The sequence below is a fragment of the Salvelinus alpinus genome, chromosome 34 (assembly GCF_045679555.1).
Source record: "Salvelinus alpinus chromosome 34, SLU_Salpinus.1, whole genome shotgun sequence".
NCBI classification, from domain to species: domain Eukaryota; kingdom Metazoa; phylum Chordata; class Actinopteri; order Salmoniformes; family Salmonidae; genus Salvelinus; species Salvelinus alpinus.
In genome coordinates, this window is record NC_092119.1 from 335,987 (window position 1) to 361,608 (window position 25,622).

At 48.2% G+C, this 25,622-nt stretch overlaps 1 protein-coding gene across 1 annotated transcript in view; it reads right to left on the bottom strand.

Annotated features, from left to right (window-relative positions):
- Nucleotides 1-1,309: 1,309 nt before the first annotated feature.
- LOC139563472 (dynactin subunit 1-like) overlaps nucleotides 1,310-25,622 on the bottom strand; it is a 111,711-nt gene continuing 87,398 nt past the window's right edge. Inside the window, exons 9-19 of the mRNA XM_071382174.1 lie at nucleotides 23,938-24,124; nucleotides 22,708-22,839; nucleotides 21,685-21,813; nucleotides 20,863-21,005; nucleotides 18,775-18,941; nucleotides 15,126-15,137; nucleotides 14,384-14,520; nucleotides 9,839-10,025; nucleotides 9,565-9,638; nucleotides 8,306-8,395; nucleotides 1,310-3,081 (exon numbers count right to left, since the gene is read on the bottom strand). Of these exons, the coding sequence (XP_071238275.1) occupies nucleotides 2,944-3,081; nucleotides 8,306-8,395; nucleotides 9,565-9,638; nucleotides 9,839-10,025; nucleotides 14,384-14,520; nucleotides 15,126-15,137; nucleotides 18,775-18,941; nucleotides 20,863-21,005; nucleotides 21,685-21,813; nucleotides 22,708-22,839; nucleotides 23,938-24,124 (1,396 nt within the window). The 3' untranslated portion in view covers nucleotides 1,310-2,943. The remainder of the gene's footprint in view (nucleotides 3,082-8,305; nucleotides 8,396-9,564; nucleotides 9,639-9,838; nucleotides 10,026-14,383; nucleotides 14,521-15,125; nucleotides 15,138-18,774; nucleotides 18,942-20,862; nucleotides 21,006-21,684; nucleotides 21,814-22,707; nucleotides 22,840-23,937; nucleotides 24,125-25,622) is intronic.

The window sequence follows — 25,622 nt, forward strand, 5'->3', positions numbered from 1 at the left end:
CAGGGCTGTAGTAGATTGGCCAGCGACAGGGCTGTAGTAGATTGGCCAGCGACAGGGCTGTAGTAGATTGGCCAGTGACAGGGCTGTAGTAGATTGGCCAGTGACAGGGCTGTAGTAGATTGGCCAGTGACAGGGCTGTAGTAGATTGGCCAGTGACAGGGCTGTAGTAGATTGGCCAGTGACAGGGCTGTAGTAGATTGGCCAGCGACAGGGCTGTAGTAGATTGGCCAGTGACAGGGCTGTAGTAGATTGGCCAGCGACAGGGCTGTAGTAGATTGGTAATAATGGTATGCCCACGCCACCTTACGGTACATTTGTGTATTGTTACTATCAGATTTAGCTGTTTTTTTAATATAGTACACTTGAAGATGTTACAGGCTGCACAGAGGTACATTATATGCTAGCAACAGGCTGCACAGAGGTACATTATATGCTAGTAACAGGCTGCACAGAGGTACATTATATGCTAGCAACAGGCTGCACAGAGGTACATTATATGCTAGTAACAGGCTGCACAGAGGTACATTATATGCTAGCAACAGGCTGCGCAGAGGTACATTATATGCTAGCAACAGGCTGCACATAGATACATTATATGCTAGCAACAGGCTGCACAGAGGTACATTATATGCTAGCAACAGGCTGCACAGAGATACATTATATGCTAGCAACAGGCTGCACAGAGATACATTATATGCTAGCAACAGGCTGCACAGAGGTACATTCTCTATAAATCACTAATGCATAAAATGATAATGAATACCATGTTAATATATTATCTCTCCAATGATAATGTAAGGAAAGGCAACAATGCCATGAAAATAATGCCAATATAACTTGAGGTTATTAAAAAACTATAACGCCTTTATGAACCAGTATGACACTTCATAGCAGAGATGAGAAAGCCTTTTTGATACCAGTATGACACTTCATAGCAGAGATGAGAAAGCCTTTATGATACCAGTATGACACTTCATAGCAGAGATGAGAAAGCCTTTATGATACCAGTATGACACTTCATAGCAGAGATGAGAAAGCCTTTATGATACCAGTATGACACTTCATAGCAGAGATGAGAAAGCCTTTATGATACCAGTATGACACTTCATAGCAGAGACGAGAAAGCCTTTATGATACCAGTATGACACTTCATAGCAGAGATGAGAAAGCCTTTATGATACCAGTATGACACTTCATAGCAGAGATGAGAAAGCCTTTATGATACCAGTATGACACTTCATAGCAGAGAAAAAAACAAAGCCTCAATGGCCAAGATGTTGTTTTGCAGACAGTAACTTGATGAGGCATGTGGTGTGACCAGTCAGTAGTTTAATGAAGGCTCTGATGACCGGAGTTATTCTACACAGCAAGAGTCTCACCTGTAATACACATTACTATATTAGCTACTTAAAACAGATTACAGGTAACATGCGACTGTCACAATTTACTGGCATTTAATATGTGCAATAAATATGAAATAAATTAAGCAAAACATGACACTGACCTTATGAAAGCAAAACATTTCATCCATATGATTCATAAAATCCCTTCAAAGTAATGTTTTTTTACTCCGTAAATCCCTGTTGAAATGTAAGTTAAACTGCAGTAGAATTAATACCAACTCAATACACAGCAATCTGACAACCTCAGATATAGTTTTCTCTCCCTTTTTAGATCATGTGTCAAACTCAAGGAATTATTTATATATTATTTTATTCTGGGGGGGGGAAACTGCGGCGCTCAGTGAAGACCGAATACGGCCCACTGGGAAAAGGAGTTTGACACCCCTGCTGTATATAGTTAAGAGTAAGGAATAGTTACATCTACACAAGACACTGTCATGAACTATGGGACAACGGACAGGAAACAGCTCTGTCGTTAACTCGGTCACTTTTACATTGATGTTGAACCTGGACATTTATAACGGGTCTGATTCAGACTTGAGATAAATAGACTCTACATGTGGATATAAAACATGGACCTAAGTACAAATATTGTTGACTTAAGTCAATGTTAAAGTCAACTTATGTCAAGTCTAAATAGGGCCTAATGTACATTGACCATCTTAAATAAATGTCATAAATAAAAGATGAGACAGTAAAATGGGTAGCAGGCAGCATCACCCTCAGCAGACAGTTAGTGGTTAGTAGTGTGTGTTTACGTAATATAATTTGGCAGAAGCTTTTATCCAAAGTGTCTTACAGTCATGCGTGTATAGGTGGTCCCGGGAATCAAACCCACTATCCTGCCGTTACAAGCGCTATGCTCTACCAAATGATCTACAGAGGAAGTGAGTGATCTACAGAGGAAGTGAGTGATCTACAGAGGAAGTGAATGATCTACAGAGGAAGTGAGTGATCTACAGAGGAAGTGAGTGATCTACAGAGGAAGTGAATGATCTACAGAGGAAGTGAATGATCTACAGAGGAAGTGAGTGATCTACAGAGGAAGTGAGCGTATGATCTACAGAGGAAGTGAGTGAGTCTATGACCTACAGAGGAAGTGAGTGATCTACAGAGGAAGTGAGTGTATGACCTACAGAGGAAGTGAATGACCTACAGAGGAAGTGAGTGATCTACAGAGGAAGTGTATGACATACAGAGGAAGTGAGTGACCTACAGAGGAAGTGAGTGACCTACAGAGGAAGTGAGTGACCTACAGAGGAAGTGAGCGTATTAGTACTCTAACTACGTGTGAACGGTGCTTGACTTGACGCTGGTACTTATTTTGGGTGCTTCTACCGTTTATATTCAGGTGCCAGAACTTTGCAATAACGGCAGAATGGGACTCGGGCAATAGAACAAATGAAGGTGCTGGCGCTCAGTGAGCTCACGGCCCAAGTCAAGCACTGTCTGCGTACGAACACACACCCAAAGCTTTGGCCTAAAAACCCTCAGACAGACAGATGGGAAGGCGCAACACGGGGCGGGTTGAAGGTGGAGCCTATGTCAGCAGGAGGCGGTGCACTCTTTGGAGCTGAGGCTGTGATAGGACGAGACGGTGGACCTGCTCCTGACCACGGGAACACGGCATCATCACCTTCCCCACCAGCACCATGTCCCCCCTCTTCTCCTCCTGGACCTGCAGACAGACAGACACTAGTTACAGACCCGGCCCCTTCCCCACCAGCACCATGTACCCCCTCTTCTCCTCCTGGACCTGCAGACAGACACTAGTTACAGACCCGGCCCCTTCCCCACCAGCACCATGTCCCCCCTCTTCTCCTCCTGGACCTGCAGACAGACAGACACTAGTTACAGACCCGGCCCCTTCCCCACCAGCACCATGTCCCCCCTCTTCTCCTCCTGGACCTGCAGACAGACACTAGTTACAGACCCGGCCCCTTCCCCACCAGCACCATGTCCCCCCTCTTCTCCTCCTGGACCTGCAGACAGACAGACACCAGTTACAGACCCGGCCCCTTCCCCACCAGCACCATGTCCCCCCCTCTTCTCCTGTTTCTGTAGTGTGAGACAGCTTGATGAACAGGACACCCCCTGAACAGGACAAAGGTCTATCACAGGGCCATACCTCCAATCTAATCTCCTTAATGCCGAGTGTCAAGCAGAGACGTATCAGGTCTCATTTGTACAGTCTTTGGTATGACTTGGCCAGGTATTGAACTCCCAACCTTTCAATCTCTGGGGTGGACACTCTAACCTCAAGGTCACCTGAGTTGGGTATTTCCTACATCAGTGGTCACCAACCTTTGAGTCAAGATCACTTTCGCATTGAAAAAGCAAGTCGAGATCTACCACTGACATTTTTGAATTCATGTTAAAAAAAACATTCACCCTTATAAAACAAGTTGTGTAGGAATGAGGTTTGTGCAGAAGGCCTGATACATTATCACAGCATAGTGGCTATATGTCTGGTCTGATACATTATCACAGCATAGCAGCTATATGCCTGGTCTAATACATTATCACAGCATAGTGGCTATATACCTGGCCTGATACATTATCACAGCATAGTGGCTATATGCCTGGTCTGATACATTATCACAGCATATTGGCTACATGCCTGGCCTGACACATTATCACAGCATAGTGGCTATATGCCTGGTCTTATACATTATCACAGCATATTGGCTATATGCCTGGCCTGATACATTATCACAGCATAGCATTCTACAGCCATGTTATCATTAGCTTTTCTACCACTGCCCTAATTGACCAGTTGACTGGTTGGTGACCACTGCCCTACATTGTGTACTACCTGGCCTATGGGGCCATATCTGGGTCCATTTTACAACCAGGAGGAGTTGGCAAGACGGTATGGCTGGTGATGGCAAAAACAGATCTGCTCCTAGTCCAGGTGTGTATGGCTGGTGACCCAGTGTGTATGGCTGGTGACCCAGTGTGTATGGCTGGTGACCCAGTGTGTATGGCTGGTGACCCTGGAGTGTATGGCTGGTGACCCAGTGTGTGTGGCTGGTGACCCTGGAGTGTGTATGGCTGGTGACCCAGTGTGTGTGGCTGGTGACCCAGTGTGTGTGGCTGGTGACCCAGTGTGTATGGCTGGTGACCCAGTGTGTGTGGCTGGTGACCCTGGAGTGTATGGCTGGTGACCCTGGAGTGTGTATGGCTGGTGACCCAGTGTGTGTGGCTGGTGACCCTGGAGTGTGTATGGCTGGTGACCCAGTGTGTGTGGCTGGTGACCCTGGAGTGTGTGGCTGGTGACCCTGGAGTGTGTATGGCTGGTGACCCAGTGTGTGTGGCTGGTGACCCAGTGTGTGTGGCTGGTGATCCTGGAGTGTGTATGGCTGGTGACCCAGTGTGTGTGGCTGGTGACCCTGGAGTGTATGGCTGGTGACCCTGGAGTGTGTATGGCTGGTGACCCTGGAGTGTGTGGCTGGTGACCCTGGAGTGTGTGGCTGGTGACCCTGGGGTGTGTGGCTGGTGACCCTGGGGTGTGTGTGGCTGGTGACCCTGGAGTGTGTGGCTGGTGACCCTGGAGTGTGTGGCTGGTGACCCAGGAGTGTGTGTGGCTGGTGACCCTGGGGTGTGTGTGGCTGGTGACCCTGGAGTGTGTGGCTGGTGACCCTGGAGTGTGTGGCTGGTGACCCTGGAGTGTGTATGGCTGGTGACCCTGGAGTGTGTGGCTGGTGACCCTGGAGTGTTTGGTTGGTGACCCTGGAGTGTGTGTGGCTGGTGACCCTGGAGTGTGTGGCTGGTGACCCTGGAGTGTGTGGCTGGTGACCCTGGAGTGTGTGTGGCTGGTGACCCTGGAGTGTGTGTGGCTGGTGACCCAGTGTGTGTGGCTGGTGACCCAGTGTGTGTGGTTGGTGACCCTGGAGTGTGTGTGGCTGGTGACCCTGGAGTGTGTGGCTGGTGACCCTGGAGTGTGTGGCTGGTGACCCTGGAGTGTGTGTGGCTGGTGACCCTGGAGTGTGTGGCTGGTGACCCTGGAGTGTGTGGCTGGTGACCCTGGAGTGTGTGGCTGGTGACCCTGGAGTGTGTGGCTGGTGACCCTGGAGTGTGTGTGGCTGGTGACCCTGGAGTGTGTGTGGCTGGTGACCCAGTGTGTGTGGCTGGTGACCCTGGAGTGTGTGTGGCTGGTGACCCAGTGTGTGTGGCTGGTGACCCTGGAGTGTGTGTGGCTGGTGACCCTGGAGTGTGTGGCTGGTGACCCTGGAGTGTGTGTGGCTGGTGACCCTGGAGTGTGTGTGGCTGGTGACCCTGGAGTGTGTGGCTGGTGACCCTGGAGTGTGTGGCTGGTGACCCTGGAGTGTGTGTGGCTGGTGACCCTGGAGTGTGTGGCTGGTGACCCTGGAGTGTGTGGCTGGTGACCCTGGGGTGTGTGGCTGGTGACCCAGTGTGTGTGGCTGGTGACCCAGTGTGTGTGGCTGGTGACCCTGGAGTGTGTGGCTGGTGACCCTGGGGTGTGTGGCTGGTGACCCAGTGTGTGTGGCTGGTGACCCAGTGTGTGTGGCTGGTGACCCAGTGTGTGTGGCTGGTGACCCTGGAGTGTGTGGCTGGTGACCCTGGAGTGTGTGGCTGGTGACCCTGGAGTGTGTGGCTGGTGACCCAGTGTGTGTGGCTGGTGACCCTGGAGTGTGTGGCTGGTGACCCTGGGGTGTGTGGCTGGTGACCCAGTGTGTGTGGCTGGTGACCCAGTGTGTGTGGCTGGTGACCCAGTGTGTGTGGCTGGTGACCCTGGAGTGTGTGGCTGGTGACCCTGGAGTGTGTGGCTGGTGACCCTGGAGTGTGTGGCTGGTGACCCAGTGTGTGTGGCTGGTGACCCTGGAGTGTGTATGGCTGGTGACCCAGTGTGTGTGGCTGGTGACCCTGGAGTGTGTGGCTGGTGACCCTGGAGTGTGTATGGCTGGTGACCCAGTGTGTGTGGCTGGTGACCCAGTGTGTGTGGCTGGTGACCCTGGAGTGTGTATGGCTGGTGACCCAGTGTGTGTGGCTGGTGACCCTGGAGTGTATGGCTGGTGACCCTGGAGTGTGTATGGCTGGTGACCCTGGAGTGTGTGGCTGGTGACCCTGGAGTGTGTGGCTGGTGACCCTGGGGTGTGTGGCTGGTGACCCTGGGGTGTGTGTGGCTGGTGACCCTGGAGTGTGTGGCTGGTGACCCTGGAGTGTGTGGCTGGTGACCCAGGAGTGTGTGTGGCTGGTGACCCTGGGGTGTGTGTGGCTGGTGACCCTGGAGTGTGTGGCTGGTGACCCTGGAGTGTGTGGCTGGTGACCCTGGAGTGTGTATGGCTGGTGACCCTGGAGTGTGTGGCTGGTGACCCTGGAGTGTTTGGTTGGTGACCCTGGAGTGTGTGTGGCTGGTGACCCTGGAGTGTGTGGCTGGTGACCCTGGAGTGTGTGGCTGGTGACCCTGGAGTGTGTGGCTGGTGACCCTGGAGTGTGTGTGGCTGGTGACCCTGGAGTGTGTGTGGCTGGTGACCCAGTGTGTGTGGCTGGTGACCCAGTGTGTGTGGTTGGTGACCCTGGAGTGTGTGTGGCTGGTGACCCTGGAGTGTGTGGCTGGTGACCCTGGAGTGTGTGGCTGGTGACCCTGGAGTGTGTGTGGCTGGTGACCCTGGAGTGTGTGGCTGGTGACCCTGGAGTGTGTGGCTGGTGACCCTGGAGTGTGTGGCTGGTGACCCTGGAGTGTGTGGCTGGTGACCCTGGAGTGTGTGGCTGGTGACCCTGGAGTGTGTGGCTGGTGACCCTGGAGTGTGTGTGGCTGGTGACCCTGGAGTGTGTGTGGCTGGTGACCCAGTGTGTGTGGCTGGTGACCCAGTGTGTGTGGCTGGTGACCCAGTGTGTGTGGTTGGTGACCCTGGAGTGTGTGTGGCTGGTGACCCTGGAGTGTGTGGCTGGTGACCCTGGAGTGTGTGTGGCTGGTGACCCTGGAGTGTGTGTGGCTGGTGACCCTGGAGTGTGTGGCTGGTGACCCTGGAGTGTGTGGCTGGTGACCCTGGAGTGTGTGTGGCTGGTGACCCTGGAGTGTGTGGCTGGTGACCCTGGAGTGTGTGGCTGGTGACCCTGGGGTGTGTGGCTGGTGACCCAGTGTGTGTGGCTGGTGACCCAGTGTGTGTGGCTGGTGACCCTGGAGTGTGTGGCTGGTGACCCTGGGGTGTGTGGCTGGTGACCCAGTGTGTGTGGCTGGTGACCCAGTGTGTGTGGCTGGTGACCCAGTGTGTGTGGCTGGTGACCCTGGAGTGTGTGGCTGGTGACCCTGGAGTGTGTGGCTGGTGACCCTGGAGTGTGTGGCTGGTGACCCAGTGTGTGTGGCTGGTGACCCTGGAGTGTGTGGCTGGTGACCCTGGGGTGTGTGGCTGGTGACCCAGTGTGTGTGGCTGGTGACCCAGTGTGTGTGGCTGGTGACCCTGGAGTGTGTGGCTGGTGACCCTGGAGTGTGTGGCTGGTGACCCTGGAGTGTGTGGCTGGTGACCCTGGAGTGTGTGGCTGGTGACCCAGTGTGTGTGGCTGGTGACCCTGGAGTGTGTGGCTGGTGACCCTGGAGTGTGTGGCTGGTGACCCAGTGTGTGTGGCTGGTGAGCCTGGAGTGTGTGGCTGGTGACCCTGGAGTGTGTGGCTGGTGACCCAGTGTGTGTGGCTGGTGACCCAGTGTGTGTGGCTGGTGACCCTTATAATTATTTTAGCCCACTGTTTTCTTGTTAGTTTACAGATGGTAATACTGAAGAGTCAACTCTTGGAATTAAAGTTAAATTCATCTGACCCCTGTAGTTACATTTGTGTTCATTAGGACATATTATTAATATCGTTTCAGTGCTGTATCTGTACTTGAATAACTTACTCCACTGAATTCCTAAAGACAATACTTTTTACTAAGGTGTGGTTACCTTGACGAAGGAGGAGCAGGGGAACGTGGCAAAATCAGACAAGGCTCTAGCTCCAGGTCTCTGGGTCACCACATGTTCTGATACCTCATCCTGAGAGAGAGAGACAGAGAGAGAACAGGTGACAGAGGAGAGAACAGGTGACAGAGGAGAGAACAGGTGACAGAGGAGAGAACAGGTGACAGAGGAGAGAACAGGTGACAGAGGAGAGAACAGGTGACAGAGGAGAGAGAGAGAACAGAGAGAGAGAGAGCGAGAGAGAGAGAGAGAGAGAACAGGTGAGAGAGAGAGAGAGAGAGAGCGAGACCAGGTGACAGAGAGAGAACAGGTGACAGAGAGAGAACAGGTGACAGAGGAGAGAACAGGTGACAGAGGAGAGAGAGAGAACAGAGAGAGAGAGAGCGAGAGAGAGAGAGAACAGGTGAGAGAGGAGAGGAGAGAGAGAGAGAGAACAGGTGAGAGAGAGAGAGAGAGAACAGGTGAGAGAGAGAGAGAGAGAGAGAGAGAACAGGTGAGAGAGAGAGAGAGAGAGAGAGAGCGAGACCAGGTGACAGAGAGAGAACAGGTGACGGAGAGAGAACAGGTGAGAGAGAGAGAGAGAGCGAGACCAGGTGACAGAGAGAGAGAGAGAGAACAGGTGAGAGAGAGAGAACAGGTGACAGAGAGAGAACAGGTGAGAGAGAGAGAGAGAGAGAGAGAGAGAGCGAGACCAGGTGACAGAGAGAGAACAGGTGACAGAGAGAGAACAGGTGAGAGAGAGAGAGAGAGAGAGCGAGACCAGGTGACAGAGAGAGAGAGAGAGAACAGGTGAGAGAGAGAGAGAGAGAGAGAGAGACCAGGTGACAGAGAGAGAGCGAGACCAGGTGACAGAGAGAGACCAGGTGACAGAGAGAGACCAGGTGACAGAGAGAGACCAGGTGACAGAGAGAGAGAGAGAGAGAGAGACCAGGTGACAGAGGAGAGAGAGAGAAATAGGGGAGATGTTATATAGGAGAAAGAGCAGGGAAAGTTATTTAGCATACTGCAATCACACATTTACCCTCCTCCCTACCACTCCTGTCCAAGGCAGCATGCATTCTGGGATACATTTTGTATTGTCGGGATTCAATCCGATCGCGCCTGTCAACAATGCACCATTTAAAGGTAACTTTCCAACTGAGCCGACATCTGCAGTATTTTTGTTGTTGTTAACATTGTCTTTAAAAGGTGAATTGTGAACAAACTACGATAGGATTGAAGACCCAGCCAAGGTGTTTGTTTACCTTCAGTCGGTCCAGAGTGTTGCTAAGGGACTGCAGTCTGGCTGTGTGTTCCAACAGCTGGGCACTAGGAGTTACTGCTCAACAACACACATAAAACAAAACTTCAATCTACTACAGTTACAGCAAAAAATAACTTCTGTTTTTTTTTGTGTATGAATATGCTTTCGTGACAGTTTTTTTGGGGGGGCGGGCCTTTATGTAAACAATTACGTCATTGAAAATGACTCTTCTACAGGTACAACCGAGAACAAGAAGAGGGGCGGGGCCATCATACCTGGGGATTTGCCAGTGATGTCCACCACTTTGACGTTGGCACTCAGCTGCAGTAACGTGTCCAGTAATTGGTCAGTCTTACGATAGAGGGCGCTAGAGAGCACCTCTGGGTGAGAGCCGTCTCTAGCGGGGAGCTTGGAGACATGGAGAGGTGGTAGGGAGGACAGCTGGGCACGCATCTTCTCAGCCTGGATGAGGAGAGGAGGAGGAGGAGGAGGGAGGGGCAGAGGAGAAGAGGGGGAGGGGGAGTGAGAGGGGGAAGGAGAATGGAAGGGGAAGGACTGGCACTCAGGCTACCTTTCACTGAGTTGACATGATAGCAACAACCAGACTGGCACTCAGGCTACCTTTCACTGAGTTGACATGATAGCAACAACCAGACTGGCACTCAGGCTACCTTTCACTGAGTTGACATGATAGCAACAACCAGACTGGCACTCAGGCTACCTTTCACTGAGTTGACATGATAGCAACAACCAGAAAATCGTTTCCAATCGTTTAGTTCTGAACATCACCATAATTTTTTTTGTTCTGACCACCAAAATAAAAGTTCTGAACCGGTTCAAACCCCCAAAATACCAGTTTATATCGTTCCTTTTTATTCCCTTTTTAAACCTCTGAAATCATATTTTCTTTTACATTTAGTTCAACATGAAACGACTTCACTAATCATGCTGTGTGGATAGAACAGCTTGCTATGGAGTGGACACACTATAGCTCAGTGAGCTGTTTACACGCGTGATGAAAAGACAAGATTAGGGCGGGAGATGCGACTGACATTGTTCAGGTGGGGAGAAAGAGAAGCTGGAAGAGGAAGCTTGAAGTGCTGGGCATCTTGTGATGACATGTATTATCTGAGTTAGGCTCATAGAATTATACCTTACGGAGGAGCAGCTTCTACGCAGGAACTTAGAATGTCTTTGAACTTCCGAGAGTGGGCTTAACGTTGGACCAGAGAAGCTAGTGTCACACCCTGACCGTAGAGATCCTAGAAGCTAGCTCGTTACGAAGCTTGTGTGTGCAGAGTGGCACCAGTTTTACCTTTTTGTAGTTAATAAATCCGATGTGAAACGTGTTAGCTATAGTATCCCTAACTAGCATTGAAAAGGATAATCCATTCTTCTCTAATTAAATCCCTCCTTCGTCTTCTGAATCAGGCTTATAACATCAGTAGGCTACAGTAACCTATGCTTCAGAGGAGGAGGGGTATGTAGACTACACAAACTGGCAAAGATTTCCAGCTGGCAGACAGACACTGGCATAAGTTTCTGATTGATAGAAGGAGGGCTTTGCATGGGCGCTTTGTTTACGTTTTTTTGTGGGACTAGGGAAAAAATCCTTGAACGTAAAATTAACCGGTTCCCATGCTTTTAAAACAACTGTTCCGTTCCGGGACAGTATAGATCACTTTCGTTCCGGGTTCTGATTCTGTTCCTTGAAACATTTAGTTATTTTCCAGTTTTCGGTTCTGTTCCCTGAACCGGAACAGACTGGTACTCAGGCTACCTTTCAATGAGTGACAAGGCATTGACATGATAGCACCAAACAGACTGGCACTCAGGCTACCTTTCAATGAGTGACAAGGCATTGACATGATAGCACCAACCAGACTGGCACTCAGGCTACCTTTCAATGAGTGACAAGGCATTGACATGATAGCACCAAACAGACTGGCACTCAGGCTAACTTTCAATGAGTGACAAGGCATTGACATGATAGCACCAAACAGACTGGCACTCAGGCTACCTTTCAATGAGTGACAAGGCATTGACATGATAGCACCAAACAGACTGGCACTCAGGCTAACTTTCAATGAGTGACAAGGCATTGACATGATAGCACCAAACAGACTGGCACTCAGGCTACCTTTCTTATCGGCAGACTCAGTAGCCTCGGTTTTTCTAATGACTGCCTTGCCTGGTTCACCAACTACTTTGCAGACAGAGTTCAGTGTGTCAAATCGGAGGGCATGTTGTCCGGTCCTCTGGCAGTCTCTATGGGGGTACCACAGGGTTCAATTCTCGGGCCGACTCTTTTCTCTGTATACATCAATGATGTTGCTCTTGCTGCGGGCGATTCCCTGATCCACCTCTACGCAGACGACACCATTCTATATACTTCCGGCCCTTCCTTGGACACTGTGCTATCTAACCTCCAAACGAGCTTCAATGCCATACAACACTCCTTCCGTGGCCTCCAACTGCTCTTAAACGCTAGTAAAACCAAATGCATGCTTTTCAACCGTTCGCTGCCTGCACCCGCACGCCCGACTAGCATCACCACCCTGGACGGTTCCGACCTAGAATATGTGGACATCTATAAGTACCTAGGTGTCTGGCTAGACTGCAAACTCTCCTTCCAGACTCATATCAAACATCTCCAATCCAAAATCAAAGCAAGAATCGGCTTTCTATTCCGCAACAAAGCCTCCTTCACTCACGCCGCCAAACTTACCCTAGTAAAACTGACTATCCTACCGATCCTCGACTTCGGCGATGTCATCTACAAAATAGCTTCCAATACTCTACTCAGCAAACTGGATGCAGTTTATCATAGTGCCATTCGTTTTGTTACTAAAGCACCTTATACGACCCACCACTGCGACCTGTATGCCCTAGTCGGCTGGCCCTCGCTACATGTTCGTCGTCAGACCCACTGGCTCCAGGTCATCTACAAGGCTATGCTAGGTAAAGTGCCGCCTTATCTCAGTTCACTGGTCACGATGGCTACACCCACCCGCAACACGCGCTCCAGCAGGTGTATCTCACTGATCATCCCTAAAGCCAAAACCTCATTTGGACGCCTTTCCTTCCAGTTCTCTGCTGCCTGCGACTGGAACGAATTGCAAAAATCTCTGAAGTTGGAGACTTTTATCTCCCTCAACAACTTTAAAAATCTGCTATCCGAGCAGCTAACCGATCGCTGCAGCTGTACATAGTCCATCTGTAAACTACCCACCCAATTTACCTACCTCACCCCCCATACTGCTTTTATTTATTTACTTTTCTGCTCTTTTGCACACCAGTATCTCTTCTTGCACATGATCATCTGATGATTTATCACTCCAGTGTTAATCTGCTAAATTGTAATTATTCGATTTATTGCCTACCTCATGCCTTTTGCACACATTGTATATAGATTCTCTTTTTTTTCTACCATGTTATTGACTTGTTTATTGTTTACTCCATGTGTAACTCTGTGTTGTCTGTTCACACTGCTATGCTTTATCTTGGCCAGGTCGCAGTTGCAAATGAGAACTTGTTCTCAACTAGCCTACCTGGTTAAATAAAGGTGAAATAAAAATAAAAAGAATAAAAATAAAAAAAAATGAGTGACAAGGCATTGACATGATAGCACCAAACAGACTGGCACTCAGGCTAACTTTCAATGAGTGACAAGGCATTGACATGATAGCACCAAACAGACTGGCACTCAGGCTACCTTTCAATGAGTGACAAGGCATTGACATGATAGCACCAAACAGACTGGCACTCAGGCTAACTTTCAATGAGTGACAAGGCATTGACATGATAGCACCAAACAGACTGGCACTCAGGCTAACTTTCAATGAGTGACAAGGCATTGACATGATAGCACCAAACAGACTGGCACTCAGGCTAACTTTCAATGAGTGACAAGGCATTGACATGATAGCACCAAACAGACTGGCACTCAGGCACTGCAGGTGGCGGTAAATCTTCTACGTTTTTGACAGCCCTCGATGGCACTGTCAAAGATACAAAGATGAGTCCTCTATCTACCTTTATGGTCTTTCCTACCTCTATGGTCTATCTACTTCTATCTACCTCTATGGTCTATCTACTTCTATGGTCTTTCCTACCTCTATGGTCTTTCCTACCTCTATGGTCTTTCCTACCTCTATGGTCTATCTACTTCTATCTACCTCTATGGTCTATCTACCTCTATGGTCTTTCCTACCTCTATGGTCTTTCCTACCTCTATCTACCTCTATGGTCTTTCCTACCTCTATGGTCTATCTACCTCTATGGTCTATCTACCTCTATCTACCTCTATGGTCTTTCCTACCTCTATGGTCTATCTACCTCTATCTACCTCTATGGTCTTTCCTACCTCTATGGTCTATCTACCTCTATGGTCTATCTACTTCTATCTACCTCTATGGTCTTTCCTACCTCTATGGTCTATCTACTTCTATCTACCTCTATGGTCTTTCCTACCTCTATGGTCTATCTACTTCTATCTACCTCTATGGTCTTTCCTACCTCTATGGTCTATCTACCTCTATGGTCTTTCCTACCTCTATGGTCTATCTACTTCTATCTACCTCTATGGTCTTTCCTACCTCTATGGTCTATCTACTTCTATCTACCTCTATGGTCTTTCCTACCTCTATGGTCTATCTACCTCTATGGTCTTTCCTACCTCTATGGTCTATCTACCTCTATGGTCTTTCCTACCTCTATGGTCTATCTACTTCTATCTACCTCTATGGTCTTTCCTACCTCTATGGTCTTTCTACCTCTATGGTCTATCTACCTCTATCTACCTCTATGGTCGTTCCTACCTTGAGTCTGTTGTTCTCATTCTTCAGGTGTTTGATGCTGTGTCTCTGAGCCTCAATCTGCTGCGTCAGGAGAGGAGAGTCTATCACCGGGACCCCCGACCCAGGACCCATACTGGGACCCATACTGGCCATAGTCGCTGTAGAGAGACACAGACACTTAACACGGGCCAATACACACACACACAACTCTAGCCACTTTAATAATGGAAAAATGTATGTAATAAATGTATCACTAGCCACTTTAAACAATGCCACTTTATATAATGTTTACATACCCTACATTACTCATCTCATATGTATATACTGTACTCTATACCATCTACTGCATCTTGCCTATGCCGTTTGGCCATCGCTCATTCATATATATTTATATGTACATATTCTTATTCATTCCTTTACACTTGTGTGTATAAGGTAGTTGTTGTGAAATTGTTAGGTTAGATTACTCGTTGGTTATTACTGCATTGTCTGAACTAGAAGCACAAGCATTTCGCTACACTCGCATTAACATCTGCTAACCATGTGTATGTGACAAATAAATTTGATTTGATATGACACACACACACACACACACACACACACACACACACACACACACACACACACCACTATTAACGCAGGCCAATACACAGTCTAATACACACACAAACACACAAGCAACACACCGTCAGCTAAATTGTGTGTGTTCAATAAGGACTCTGCTAACAAGAGTAGCATAAACATGCAGGGTGACAGCAAATACCTTTCTGCTCTTCTGTAGATTAGAAGGGGTAAGAGGGAGAGAGAGTAGAGGAGGGGAAAGAGGGAGAGAGAGGAGGGGAGGGAGAGAGAGAAGAGGAGGGGAAGAAGAGGGAGAGAGAGAGAGTAGAGGAGGGGAAAGAGGGAGAGGGAGAAGAGGAGGGGAAAGAGGGAGAGAGAGTAGAGGAGGGGAAAGAGGGAGAGAGAGAAGAGGAGGGGAAAGAGGGGGGGAGGGGAAGAGGAGGGGAAGAGGGAGAGAGAGAAGATGAGGGAGAAAGAGTAGAGGAGGGGAAAGAGGGAGAGAGAGTAGAGGAGGGGAAAGAGGGAGAGAGAGTAGAGGAGGGGAAAGAGGGAGAGAGAGAAGAGGAGGGGGAAGAGGGAGAGAGAGAAGAGGGGAAAGAGGGAGAGAGAGTAGAGGAGGGGAAAGAGGGAGAGAGAGGAGAGGAGGGGAAAGAGGGAGAGAGAGTAGAGGAGGGGAAAGAGGGAGAGAGAGTAGAGGAGGGGAAAGAGGGAGTGAGAGAAGAGGAGGGGAAAGAGGGAGAGAGAGAAGAGGAGGGGGAAGAGGGAGAGAGAGAAGAGGGGAAAGAGGGAGAGAGAGTAGAGGAGGGGAAAGAGGGAGAGAGAGAAGATGAGGGGAAAGAGGGAGAGAGAGTAGAGGAGGGGAAAGAGGGAGAGAGAGTAGAGGAGGGGAAAGAGGGAGAGAGAGAAGAGGAGGGGAAAGAGGGAGAGAGAGAAGAGGAGGGGGAAGAGGGAGAGAGAGAAGAGGGGAAAGAGGGAGAGAGAGTAGAGGAGGGGAAAGAGGGAGAGAGAGTAGAGGAGGGGAAAGAGGGAGAGAGAGTAGAGGAGGGGAAAGAGGGAGAGAGAGTAGAGGAGGGGAAAGAGGGAGAGAGAGAAGAGGAGGGGAAAGAGGGAGAGAGAGAAGAGGAGGGGGAAGAGGGAGAGAGAGAAGAGGGGAAAGAGGGAGAGAGAGTAGAGGAGGGGAAAGAGGGAGAGAGAGAAGAGGAGGGGAAAGAGGGAGAGAGAGCAGAGGAGGGGAAAGAGGGAGAGAGAGTAGAGGGGAAAGAGGGAGAGAGAGTAGAGGAGGGGAAAGAGGGAGAGAGAGAAGAGGAGGGGAAAGAGGGAGAGAGAGTAGAGGGGAAAGAGGGAGAGAGAGTAGAGGAGGGGAAAGAGGGAGAGGGGGAAAAGAGGAGGAGGGAGAGAGTGTGACAGTGTTAGGGTCCAGAGGACATTCCTTTTCTTAAACACCAGGTCATCTGAATTGTAAATAACAGTGTTAGTCTATAACAGTGTCAGTCTATAACAGTGTTAGTCTATAACAGTGTTAGTCTATAACAGTGTCAGTCTATAACAGTGTCAGTCTATAACAGTGTCAGTCTATAACAGTGTCAGTCTATAACAGTGTCAGTCTATAACAGTGTCAGTCTGTAACAGTGTCAGTCTGTAACAGTGTCAGTCTATAACAGTGTCAGTCTATAACAGTGTTAGTCTATAACAGTGTTAGTCTATAACAGTGTCAGTCTATAACAGTGTCAGTCTATAACAGTGTCAGTCTATAACAGTGTCAATCTATAACAGTGTCAGTCTATAACAGTGTCAGTCTATAACAGTGTCAGTCTATAACAGTGTCAGTCTATAACAGTGTTAGTCTATAACAGTGTCAGTCTATAACAGTGTTAGTCTATAACAGTGTTAGTCTATAACAGTGTCAGTCTATAACAGTGTCAGTCTATAACAGTGTCAGTCTATAACAGTGTTAGTCTATAACAGTGTTAGTCTATAACAGTGTCAGTCTATAACAGTGTCAGTCTATAACAGTGTTAGTCTATAACAGTGTCAGTCTATAACAGTGTCAGTCTATAACAGTGTCAGTTCAGGAGGGAGGCAGTAAACTGAAACACATCAACATGTCACCAGTGAAGTTGATGAAATGCTGAGCCATTACGCAGAATTTAAATTGTACGGCCTTTTACCTTGTGCACTCAAACGTCTAAATTAGAGAATAGTGCTGAGCGATTAGTGCTTTTTGAGGTCGGTTCAATTGTTTTAGTTGAATTTTTTATATTTTTTTATTTAACCTTTATTTAACTAGGCAAGTCAGTTAAGAACAAATTCTTATTTACAATGACGGCCTAGGAACAGCGGGTTAACTGCCTTGTTCAGGGGCAGAACGACAGATTTTTACCTTGTCAGCTCGGGGATTCGATCCAGCAACCTTTCGGTTACTGACCCTACACTCTAACCACTAGGCGACCTGCCGTCTCTACACTCTAACCACTAGGCTACCTGCCGCCCCTACACTCTAACCACTAGGCTACGCTGCCGTCCCTACACTCTAACCACTAGGTTACCTGCCACCCCTACACTCTAACCACTAGGCTACCTGCCGCCCCTACGCTCTAACCACTAGGCTACCTGCCGCCCCTACACTCTAACCACTAGGCTACCTGCCGCCCCTACGCTCTAACCACTAGGCTACTAGGCTTGTGGTCATTGTAGTTAATTACCATGTTTTATGCGCTAAACTATGTAGAATATTAGCCTGTTGGAAACTACAACTCCCTACTACATCACACAGTTCAGGCTGGATCTGATTTATCTCTAGAGAAACTACAACTCCCTACTACATCAAACAGTTCAGACTGGATCTGATTCATCTCTAGAGAAACTACAACTCCCTACTACGTCACACAGTTCAGGCTGGATCTGATTTATCTCTAGAGAAACTACAACTCCCTACTACATCAAACAGTTCAGACTGGATCTGATTTATCTCTAGAGAAACTACAACTCTCTACTACATCACACAGTTCAGACTGGATCTGATTTATCTATAGAGAAGCTACAACTCCCTACTACATCACACAGCTCAGGCTGGATCTGATTTATCTCTAGAGAAACTACAACTCCCTACTACGTCACACAGTTCAGGCTGGATCTGATTTATCTCTAGAGAAACTACAACTCCCTACTACATCACACAGTTCAGGCTGGATCTGATTTATCTCTAGAGAAACTACAACTCCCTACTACGTCACACAGTTCAGGCTGGATCTGATTTATCTCTAGAGAAACTACAACTCCCTACTACATCACACAGTTCAGGCTGGATCTGATTTATCTCTAGAGAAACTACAACTCCCTACTACGTCACACAGTTCAGGCTGGATCTGATTTATCTCTAGAGAAGTGGGAGGGTTTTCAGCAGTCGAATTAAATGTATTCAGAGCGCATGCAAAGCCGTTATGCATCTGCATAATTTAAGTCTGAATCCCAACTACTGAGAAGTTCGTAGGAAAGGTTTACATTTCCGACGTCTGAATAGTTCCCTAACAGATGGGAATAACATGTCTTAAATGGTTTCAAGGCCGTATTCGGAAGACGATAACCCCACTAACCTCCTGTCATCCCCGTGACAACGGAGACGATGCCCCCACTAACCTCCTGTCATCCCCGTGACAACGGAGACGATAACCCCACTAACCTCCTGTCATCCCCGTGACAACGGAGACGATGCCCCCACTAACCTCCTGTCATCCCCGTGACAACGGAGACGATAACCCCACTAACCTCCTGTCATCCCCGTGACAACGGAGACGATGCCCCCACTAACCTCCTGTCATCCCCGTGACAACGGAGACGATGCCCCCACTAACCTCCTGTCATCCCCGTGACAACGGAGGCGATGCCTGACGCTGGCGCTCCTCTCAGCCCGTCCATGGTCATCTTTGATTGGCTGTTCAGACGCTGCTTCAGATCCGCCTTCTCCGACTCCAATTGGTCGATATCGGCCTGCAGCGCGTCCATGGTCTCCTCAAACTCCCTACAGAGGAAATATCTGTTATAAACTGATTCTAGATCAGCCTGAATGACCCCTTCTATAGTAAGGATAAATTGATGATAACCAGGGTTGGGATCAATTGGTGATAACCAGGGTTGGGATCAATTGGTGATAACCAGGGTTGGGATCAATTCCATTTCAATTCAGCCAATTCAGAACAATAAACTGGAGCAATATAGGGTATGACAATACTATCTTACATATTCTCTCAATACCAAGGTTCTCCAAACCTGTTCCTGGAGAGGAACCCTCCTGTAGGTTTTGGAGTGAAAACCTACAGGAGGGTAGCTCTCCAGGAACAGGGTTGGAGATAAAACCTACAGGAGGGTCTCTCTCCGGGAACAGGGTTGGAGTTAAAACCTACAGGAGGGCTTCTCTCCAGGAACAGGGTTGGAGTTAAAACCTACAGGAGGGTAGCTCTCCAGGAACAGGGTTGGAGTTAAAACCTACAGGAGGGTAGCTCTCCAGGAACAGGGTTGGAGTTAAAACCTACAGGAGGGTCTCTCTCCAGGAACAGGGTTGGAGTTAAAACCTACAGGAGGGTAGCTCTCCAGTAACAGGGTTGGAGTTAAAACCTACAGGAGGGTCTCTCTCCAGGAACAGGGTTGGAGTTAAAACCTACAGGAGGGTTTGTCTCCAGGAACAGGGTTGGAGTTAAAACCTACAGGAGGGTAGCTCTCCAGGAACAGGGTTGGAGGTTAAAACCTCCAGGAGGGTCTCTCTCCAGGAACAGGGTTGGAGTTAAAACCTACAGGAGGGTCTCTCTCCAGGAACAGGGTTGGAGTTAAAACCTACAGGAGGGTCTCTCTCCAGGAACAGGGTTGGAGTTAAAACCTACAGGAGGGTCTCTCTCCAGGAACAGGGTTGGAGTTAAAACCTACAGGAGGGTCTCTCTCCAGGAACAGGGTTGGAGTTAAAACCTACAGGAGGGTCTCTCTCCAGGAACAGGGTTGGAGTTAAAACCTACAGGAGGGTCTCTCTCCAGGAACAGGGTTGGAGTTAAAACCTACAGGAGGGTCTCTCTCCAGGAACAGGGTTGGAGTTAAAACCTACAGGAGGGTTTGTCTCCAGGAACAGGGTTGGAGTTAAAACCTACAGGAGGGTAGCTCTCCAGGAACAGGGTTGGAGTTAAAACCTACAGGAGGGTCTCTCTCCAGGAACAGGGTTGGAGAGCCCTGCTCTACGTCTTTTGAAAAAAGATGCTAGCTAGAACCTAAAATAGTTCTTCGGCTGTCCCCCATAGGAGAACCCAAAAGAGTCCATAGGTTATCCTACGGGGACAGCCGAAGAACACTTTTGGAACCCGTTTTTCTAAGAGTTTATGTAGCAGACATGAGTCGGTCATAGTTCCTCCTGGTCACGTGATGAGGTAGGCCCGACCTGCGATTTCAAAAACAGTGTCGTTCCTTGGCCCAAGAGGGAAAGACACTGATTTTAAAAAGTCTACCTCATCACGTGACCATGACCTACTGTATACCATCCACATGACTCATGTCCACTACATGTATACCATCTAGACATGACTCATGTACATTTACATTTACATTTTAGTCATTTAGCAGACGCTCTTATCCAGAGCGACTTACAGTAGAGTGCATACATTTTATTACATTTTTACATACTGAGACAAGGATATCCCTACCGGCCAAACCCTCCCTACCGGCCAAACCCTCTCTAACCCGGACGACGCTATGCCAATTGTGCGTCGCCCCACGGATCTCCCGGTTGCGGCCGGCTGCGACAGAGCCTGGGCGCGAACCCAGCCCAGCCTGGGCGCGAACCCAGAGACTCTGGTGGCGCAGCTAGCACTGCGATGCAGTGCCCTAGACCACTGCGCCACCCGGGAGACATGTACACTACATGTATACCATCTAGACATGTGTATGTTGTGTTGTGTTCTTACTTCTCTTTCTTCTTGAGCAGAGTCTGAGTCTCGTCTAGTTGAGTCTGGATCTTCTCTACGCGCTCGTCTGCGTCTCTAGATGAACTGTCTAGTTTCTTCTCCAACAGACTGAGCCGGACACTAGCCTCACTCAGCTCCTCTCCCTGAGGACACACACACATCAGACTGAGCTGGACACTAGCCTCACTCAGCTCCTCTCCCTGAGGACACACACAAGATGGCGTCGACAGACATGGTCGCCCTGTTCCTAGCTCCGAACCAACTTTGAAGGATTTTTGAATGTTTGTAGTTATTTCTTTACATTATTTGCTCAGAATTATGTCTTCATTCCTTTATTTTAAAATTTGTGTTGGATGATGTGTGTGATGTTTTGTGTTGTCAGGTATTACTGCACTGTTGGAGCTAGGAACACAAGCGTTTCGCTGCTGTCCTACAAGGGAACCATCTCTCAATGTGACCGCATAGGAAGGGTTAATTTAACCTACAGGGTTCAGCCTTAGTTCGGGATTAAACCTGAAACCGCACTATTAGACATTTAAAAGGTAATTAGACATTTAAAAGGTAATTAGACATTTAAAGGTAATTAGACATTTAAAGGTAATTAGACATTTAAAGGTAATTAGACATTTAAAGGTAATTTCCAATTGAACGCACATCTGCAACGTTTACATTTAATGCGGCTCTCCATGAACATGGTAACATTGCCTTAAAAAGCATACGTTGTCTATAAGCGAGATGGTATTAAATCCCAGCCTTAGTTCAGGGTGGTGCGTTCATTGTTGTTCAACCATTGAGAGGCCATCAGGAAGTGTGTTAGTGTACCTTGAACTTGAGTGACTTCTTGAGCTCCTTGATGACTGTCTCTCTGTCCTCCAGCTTCATGCCCAGTCCTTCTGCGTCGGTGATCTCCGCTCTGAGGGCTGTGGCACGCAGCTCCACCGGAGGAAGTGTCTGGGGACAAACACAACCACGTCAACCAATCAAAAGGGACAAACACAACCACGTCTACCAGTCAAAAGGTACAAACACAACCACGTCAACCAATCAAAAGAGACAAACACAACCACGTCAACCAATCAAAAGGGACAAACACAACCACATCAACCAATCAAAAGGGACAAACACAACCATGTCAACCAATCAAAAGGGACAAACACAACCATGTCAACCAATCAAAAGGGACAAACACAACCACATCAACCAATCAAAAGGGAAATACAACCACGTCAACCAATCAAAAGGGAAAAACACAACCACATCAACCAATCAAAAGGGACAAACACAACCACGTCAACCAATCAAAAGGGACAAACACAACCACATCAACCAATCAAAAGGGACAAATACAACCACGTCAACCAATCAAAAGGGACAAACAACCACATCAACCAATCAAAAGGGACAAACACAACCACGTCAACCAATCAAAAGGGACAAACAACCACGTCAACCAATCAAAAGGGACAAACACATCAACCAATCAAACGGACAAACACAACCACATCAACCAATCAAAAGGGACAAACACAACCACATCAACCAATCAAAAGGGACAAACACATCAACGTCAACCAATCAAACTTGATATAGCACAGTTCCAACAACAACAACAAAATGCAGTTCAAAGAGCTTAACAAAATAAAAAGATAAGTAATAAATAATCTAATGAATAGAAACATGTCTTCCAGTTCCAACTAAACATGGAAGACAGACTCAGATCAGGATGTTTAACCGGAGTCTAACATCTGGGACTAAGACTACATCCTCTACGGTCAGATGTTGCTGTTGATAGAGTATGTTGGTGGTGTCATACAGTACCTACAGTCAAGATGTTGCTATAGTTACCATGATCTGGGGTCTATCTGCGTCGTACTCTCCTTCCTGCATGGCGGTGGCCATCTTGTTCATGGTTGCTATGACGATGCAGCAGGACTGCCGCAGGCACCCATAGGGGTTAGAACCTTGAGTTCCATAGATCTGGAGACAGACAGACAGACAGACGGGTTAGATATAGAGGTACGGGGTTAGAACCTTGAGTTCCATAGATCTGGAGACAGACAGACAGACAGACAGACAGACAGACAGACAGACAGACAGACAGACAGACAGACAGACAGACAGACAGACAGGTTAGATATAGAGGTACGGTGTTAGAACCTTGAGTTCCATAGATCTGGAGACAGACAGACAGACAGACAGACAGACAGACAGACAGACAGACAGACAGACAGACAGACAGACAGACAGACAGGTTTAGGGTTTGGGGTTAAGGTTAGGAGTTGGGTTTAGGTTTAGGTTAAGGGTTTGGGGTTAAGGTTAGGAGTTGGGTTTAGGTTAAGGGTTTGGGGTTAAGGTTAGGAGTTGGGTTTAGGTTTAGGTTAAGGGTTTGGGGTTAAGGTTAGGAGTTGGGTTTAGGTTAAGGGTTTGGGTTTGGGGTTAAGGTTAGGAGTTAGGTTTAGGTTAAGGGTTTGGGGTTAAGGTTAGGAGTTAGGTTAAGGGTTTGGGGTTAAGGTTAGGAGTTAGGTTAAGGGGGTTAAGGTTAGGAGTTAGGTTAAGGTTAGGAGTTAGGTTTAGGTTAGGAGTTAGGTTTAGGTGAAGGTTTAGGTTAAGGGTTTGGGGTTAAGGTTAGGAGTAAGGTTTAGGTTAAGGGTTTGGGGTTAAGGTTAGAAGTAAGGTTTAGGTTAAGGGTTCGGGGTTAAGGTTAGGAGTTAGGTTAAGGTTAGGAGTTAGGTTTAGGTTAAGGGTTTGGGGTTAAGGTTAGAAGTAAGGTTTAGGTTAAGGGTTCTCGGTTAAGGTCAGGAGTTAGGTTTATGTTAAGGTTAGGAGTTAGGTTAAGGGTTTGGGGTTAAGGTTTAGTTGTTAGGTTTAGGTTAAGGGTTTGGGGTTAAGGTTAGGAGTTAGGTTAAGGGTTTGGGGTTAAGGTTAGGGTTAGGTTAAGGGTTTGGGGTTAAGGTTAGGAGTTAGGTTAAGGGTTTGGGGTTAAGGTTAGGGTTAGGTTAAGGGTTTGGGGTTAAGGTTAGGGAAAATAATATTTTTAATGGGAATCAACTGTTTGGTCGTGTGTGTGTGTACTACCTGCTCTCCAGCCTTAAAGGCCACGTCCTCTAGTTTGAGTGCGGAGAGTCCCTCCTGCTCCCCTAGATGGGCGACCATCTGCGCCCCTGCAGCCGCCACCTCCTGCAGCACGGCCACCACCCAGGTCAGGTGCTTCCTGCAGTCCAGCAGAATATCTGCCACCTGGGGGAGAAAAAAAACACAGAGACCACATCAGATCACCTGGGGGATCAAACGGTCCGAAGTCAGCTACTTAAATAATTACTTTTTCCTGAGGCCCATTCCGATGAATTAACAGACATCGCGTTAATGATTACGAGGAGAGATGTTATAGTTTACAGTCAGCTAACTTGACCTGATTACGAGGCGAGATGTTATAGTTTACAGTCAGCTAACTTGACCTGATTACGAGGAGCGATGTTATAGTTTACAGTCAGCTAACTTGACCTGATTACGAGGAGCGATGTTATAGTTTACAGTCAGCTAACTTGGCCTGATCCCTAGAGAGGTATCCCTAGAGAGGTATCCCTAGAGCGGTATCCCTAGAGAGGTATCCCTAGAGAGGTATCCCTGGAGAAGTATCCCTAGAGAGGTATCCCTAGAGAGGTATCCCTAGAGAGGTATCCCTAGAGAGGTATCCCTAGAGAGGTATCCCTGGAGAAGTATCCCTAGAGAAGTATCCCTAGAGAGGTATCCCTAGAGAAGTATCCCTAGAGAGGTATCCCTAGAGAGGTATCCCTAGAGAGGTATCCCTAGAGAGGTATCCCTAGAGAGGTATCCCTAGAGAGGTATCCCTAGAGAGGTATCCCTAGAGAGGTATCCCTAGAGAGGTATCCCTAGAGAGGTATCCCTGGAGAAGTATCCCTAGAGAAGTATCCCTAGAGAAGTATCCCTAGAGAGGTATCCCTAGAGAGGTATCCCTAAAGAGGTATCCCTGGAGAAGTATCCCTAGAGAAGTATCCCTAGAGAAGTATCCCTAGAGAGGTATCCCTAGAGAAGTATCCCTAGAGAGGTATCCCTAGAGAGGTATCCCTAGAGAGGTATCCCTAGAGAGGTATCCCTAGAGAGGTATCCCTAGAGAGGTATCCCTAGAGAGGTATCCCTAGAGAGGTATCCCTAGAGAGGTATCCCTAGAGAGGTATCCCTAGAGAGGTATCCCTGGAGAAGTATCCCTAGAGAGGTATCCCTAGAGAAGTATCCCTAGAGAGGTATCCCTAGAGAGGTATCCCTAGAGAGGTATCCCTGGAGAAGTATCCCTAGAGAGGTATCCCTAGAGAAGTATCCCTAGAGAGGTATCCCTAGAGAGGTATCCCTAGAGAGGTATCCCTAGAGAGGTATCCCTAGAGAGGTATCCCTGGAGAAGTATCCCTAGAGAGGTATCCCTAGAGAGGTATCCCTAGAGAAGTATCCCTAGAGAGGTATCCCTAGAGAGGTATCCCTAGAGAGGTATCCCTAGAGAAGTATCCCTAGAGAAGTATCCCTAGAGAAGTATCCCTAGAGAAGTATCCCTAGAGAGGTATCCCTAGAGAGGTATCCCTAGAGAGGTATCCCTAGAGAAGTATCCCTAGAGAAGTATCCCTAGAGAAGTATCCCTAGAGAAGTATCCCTAGAGAGGTATCCCTAGAGAAGTATCCCTAGAGAAGTATCCCTAGAGAGGTATCCCTAGAGAGGTATCCCTAGAGAAGTATCCCTAGAGAAGTATCCCT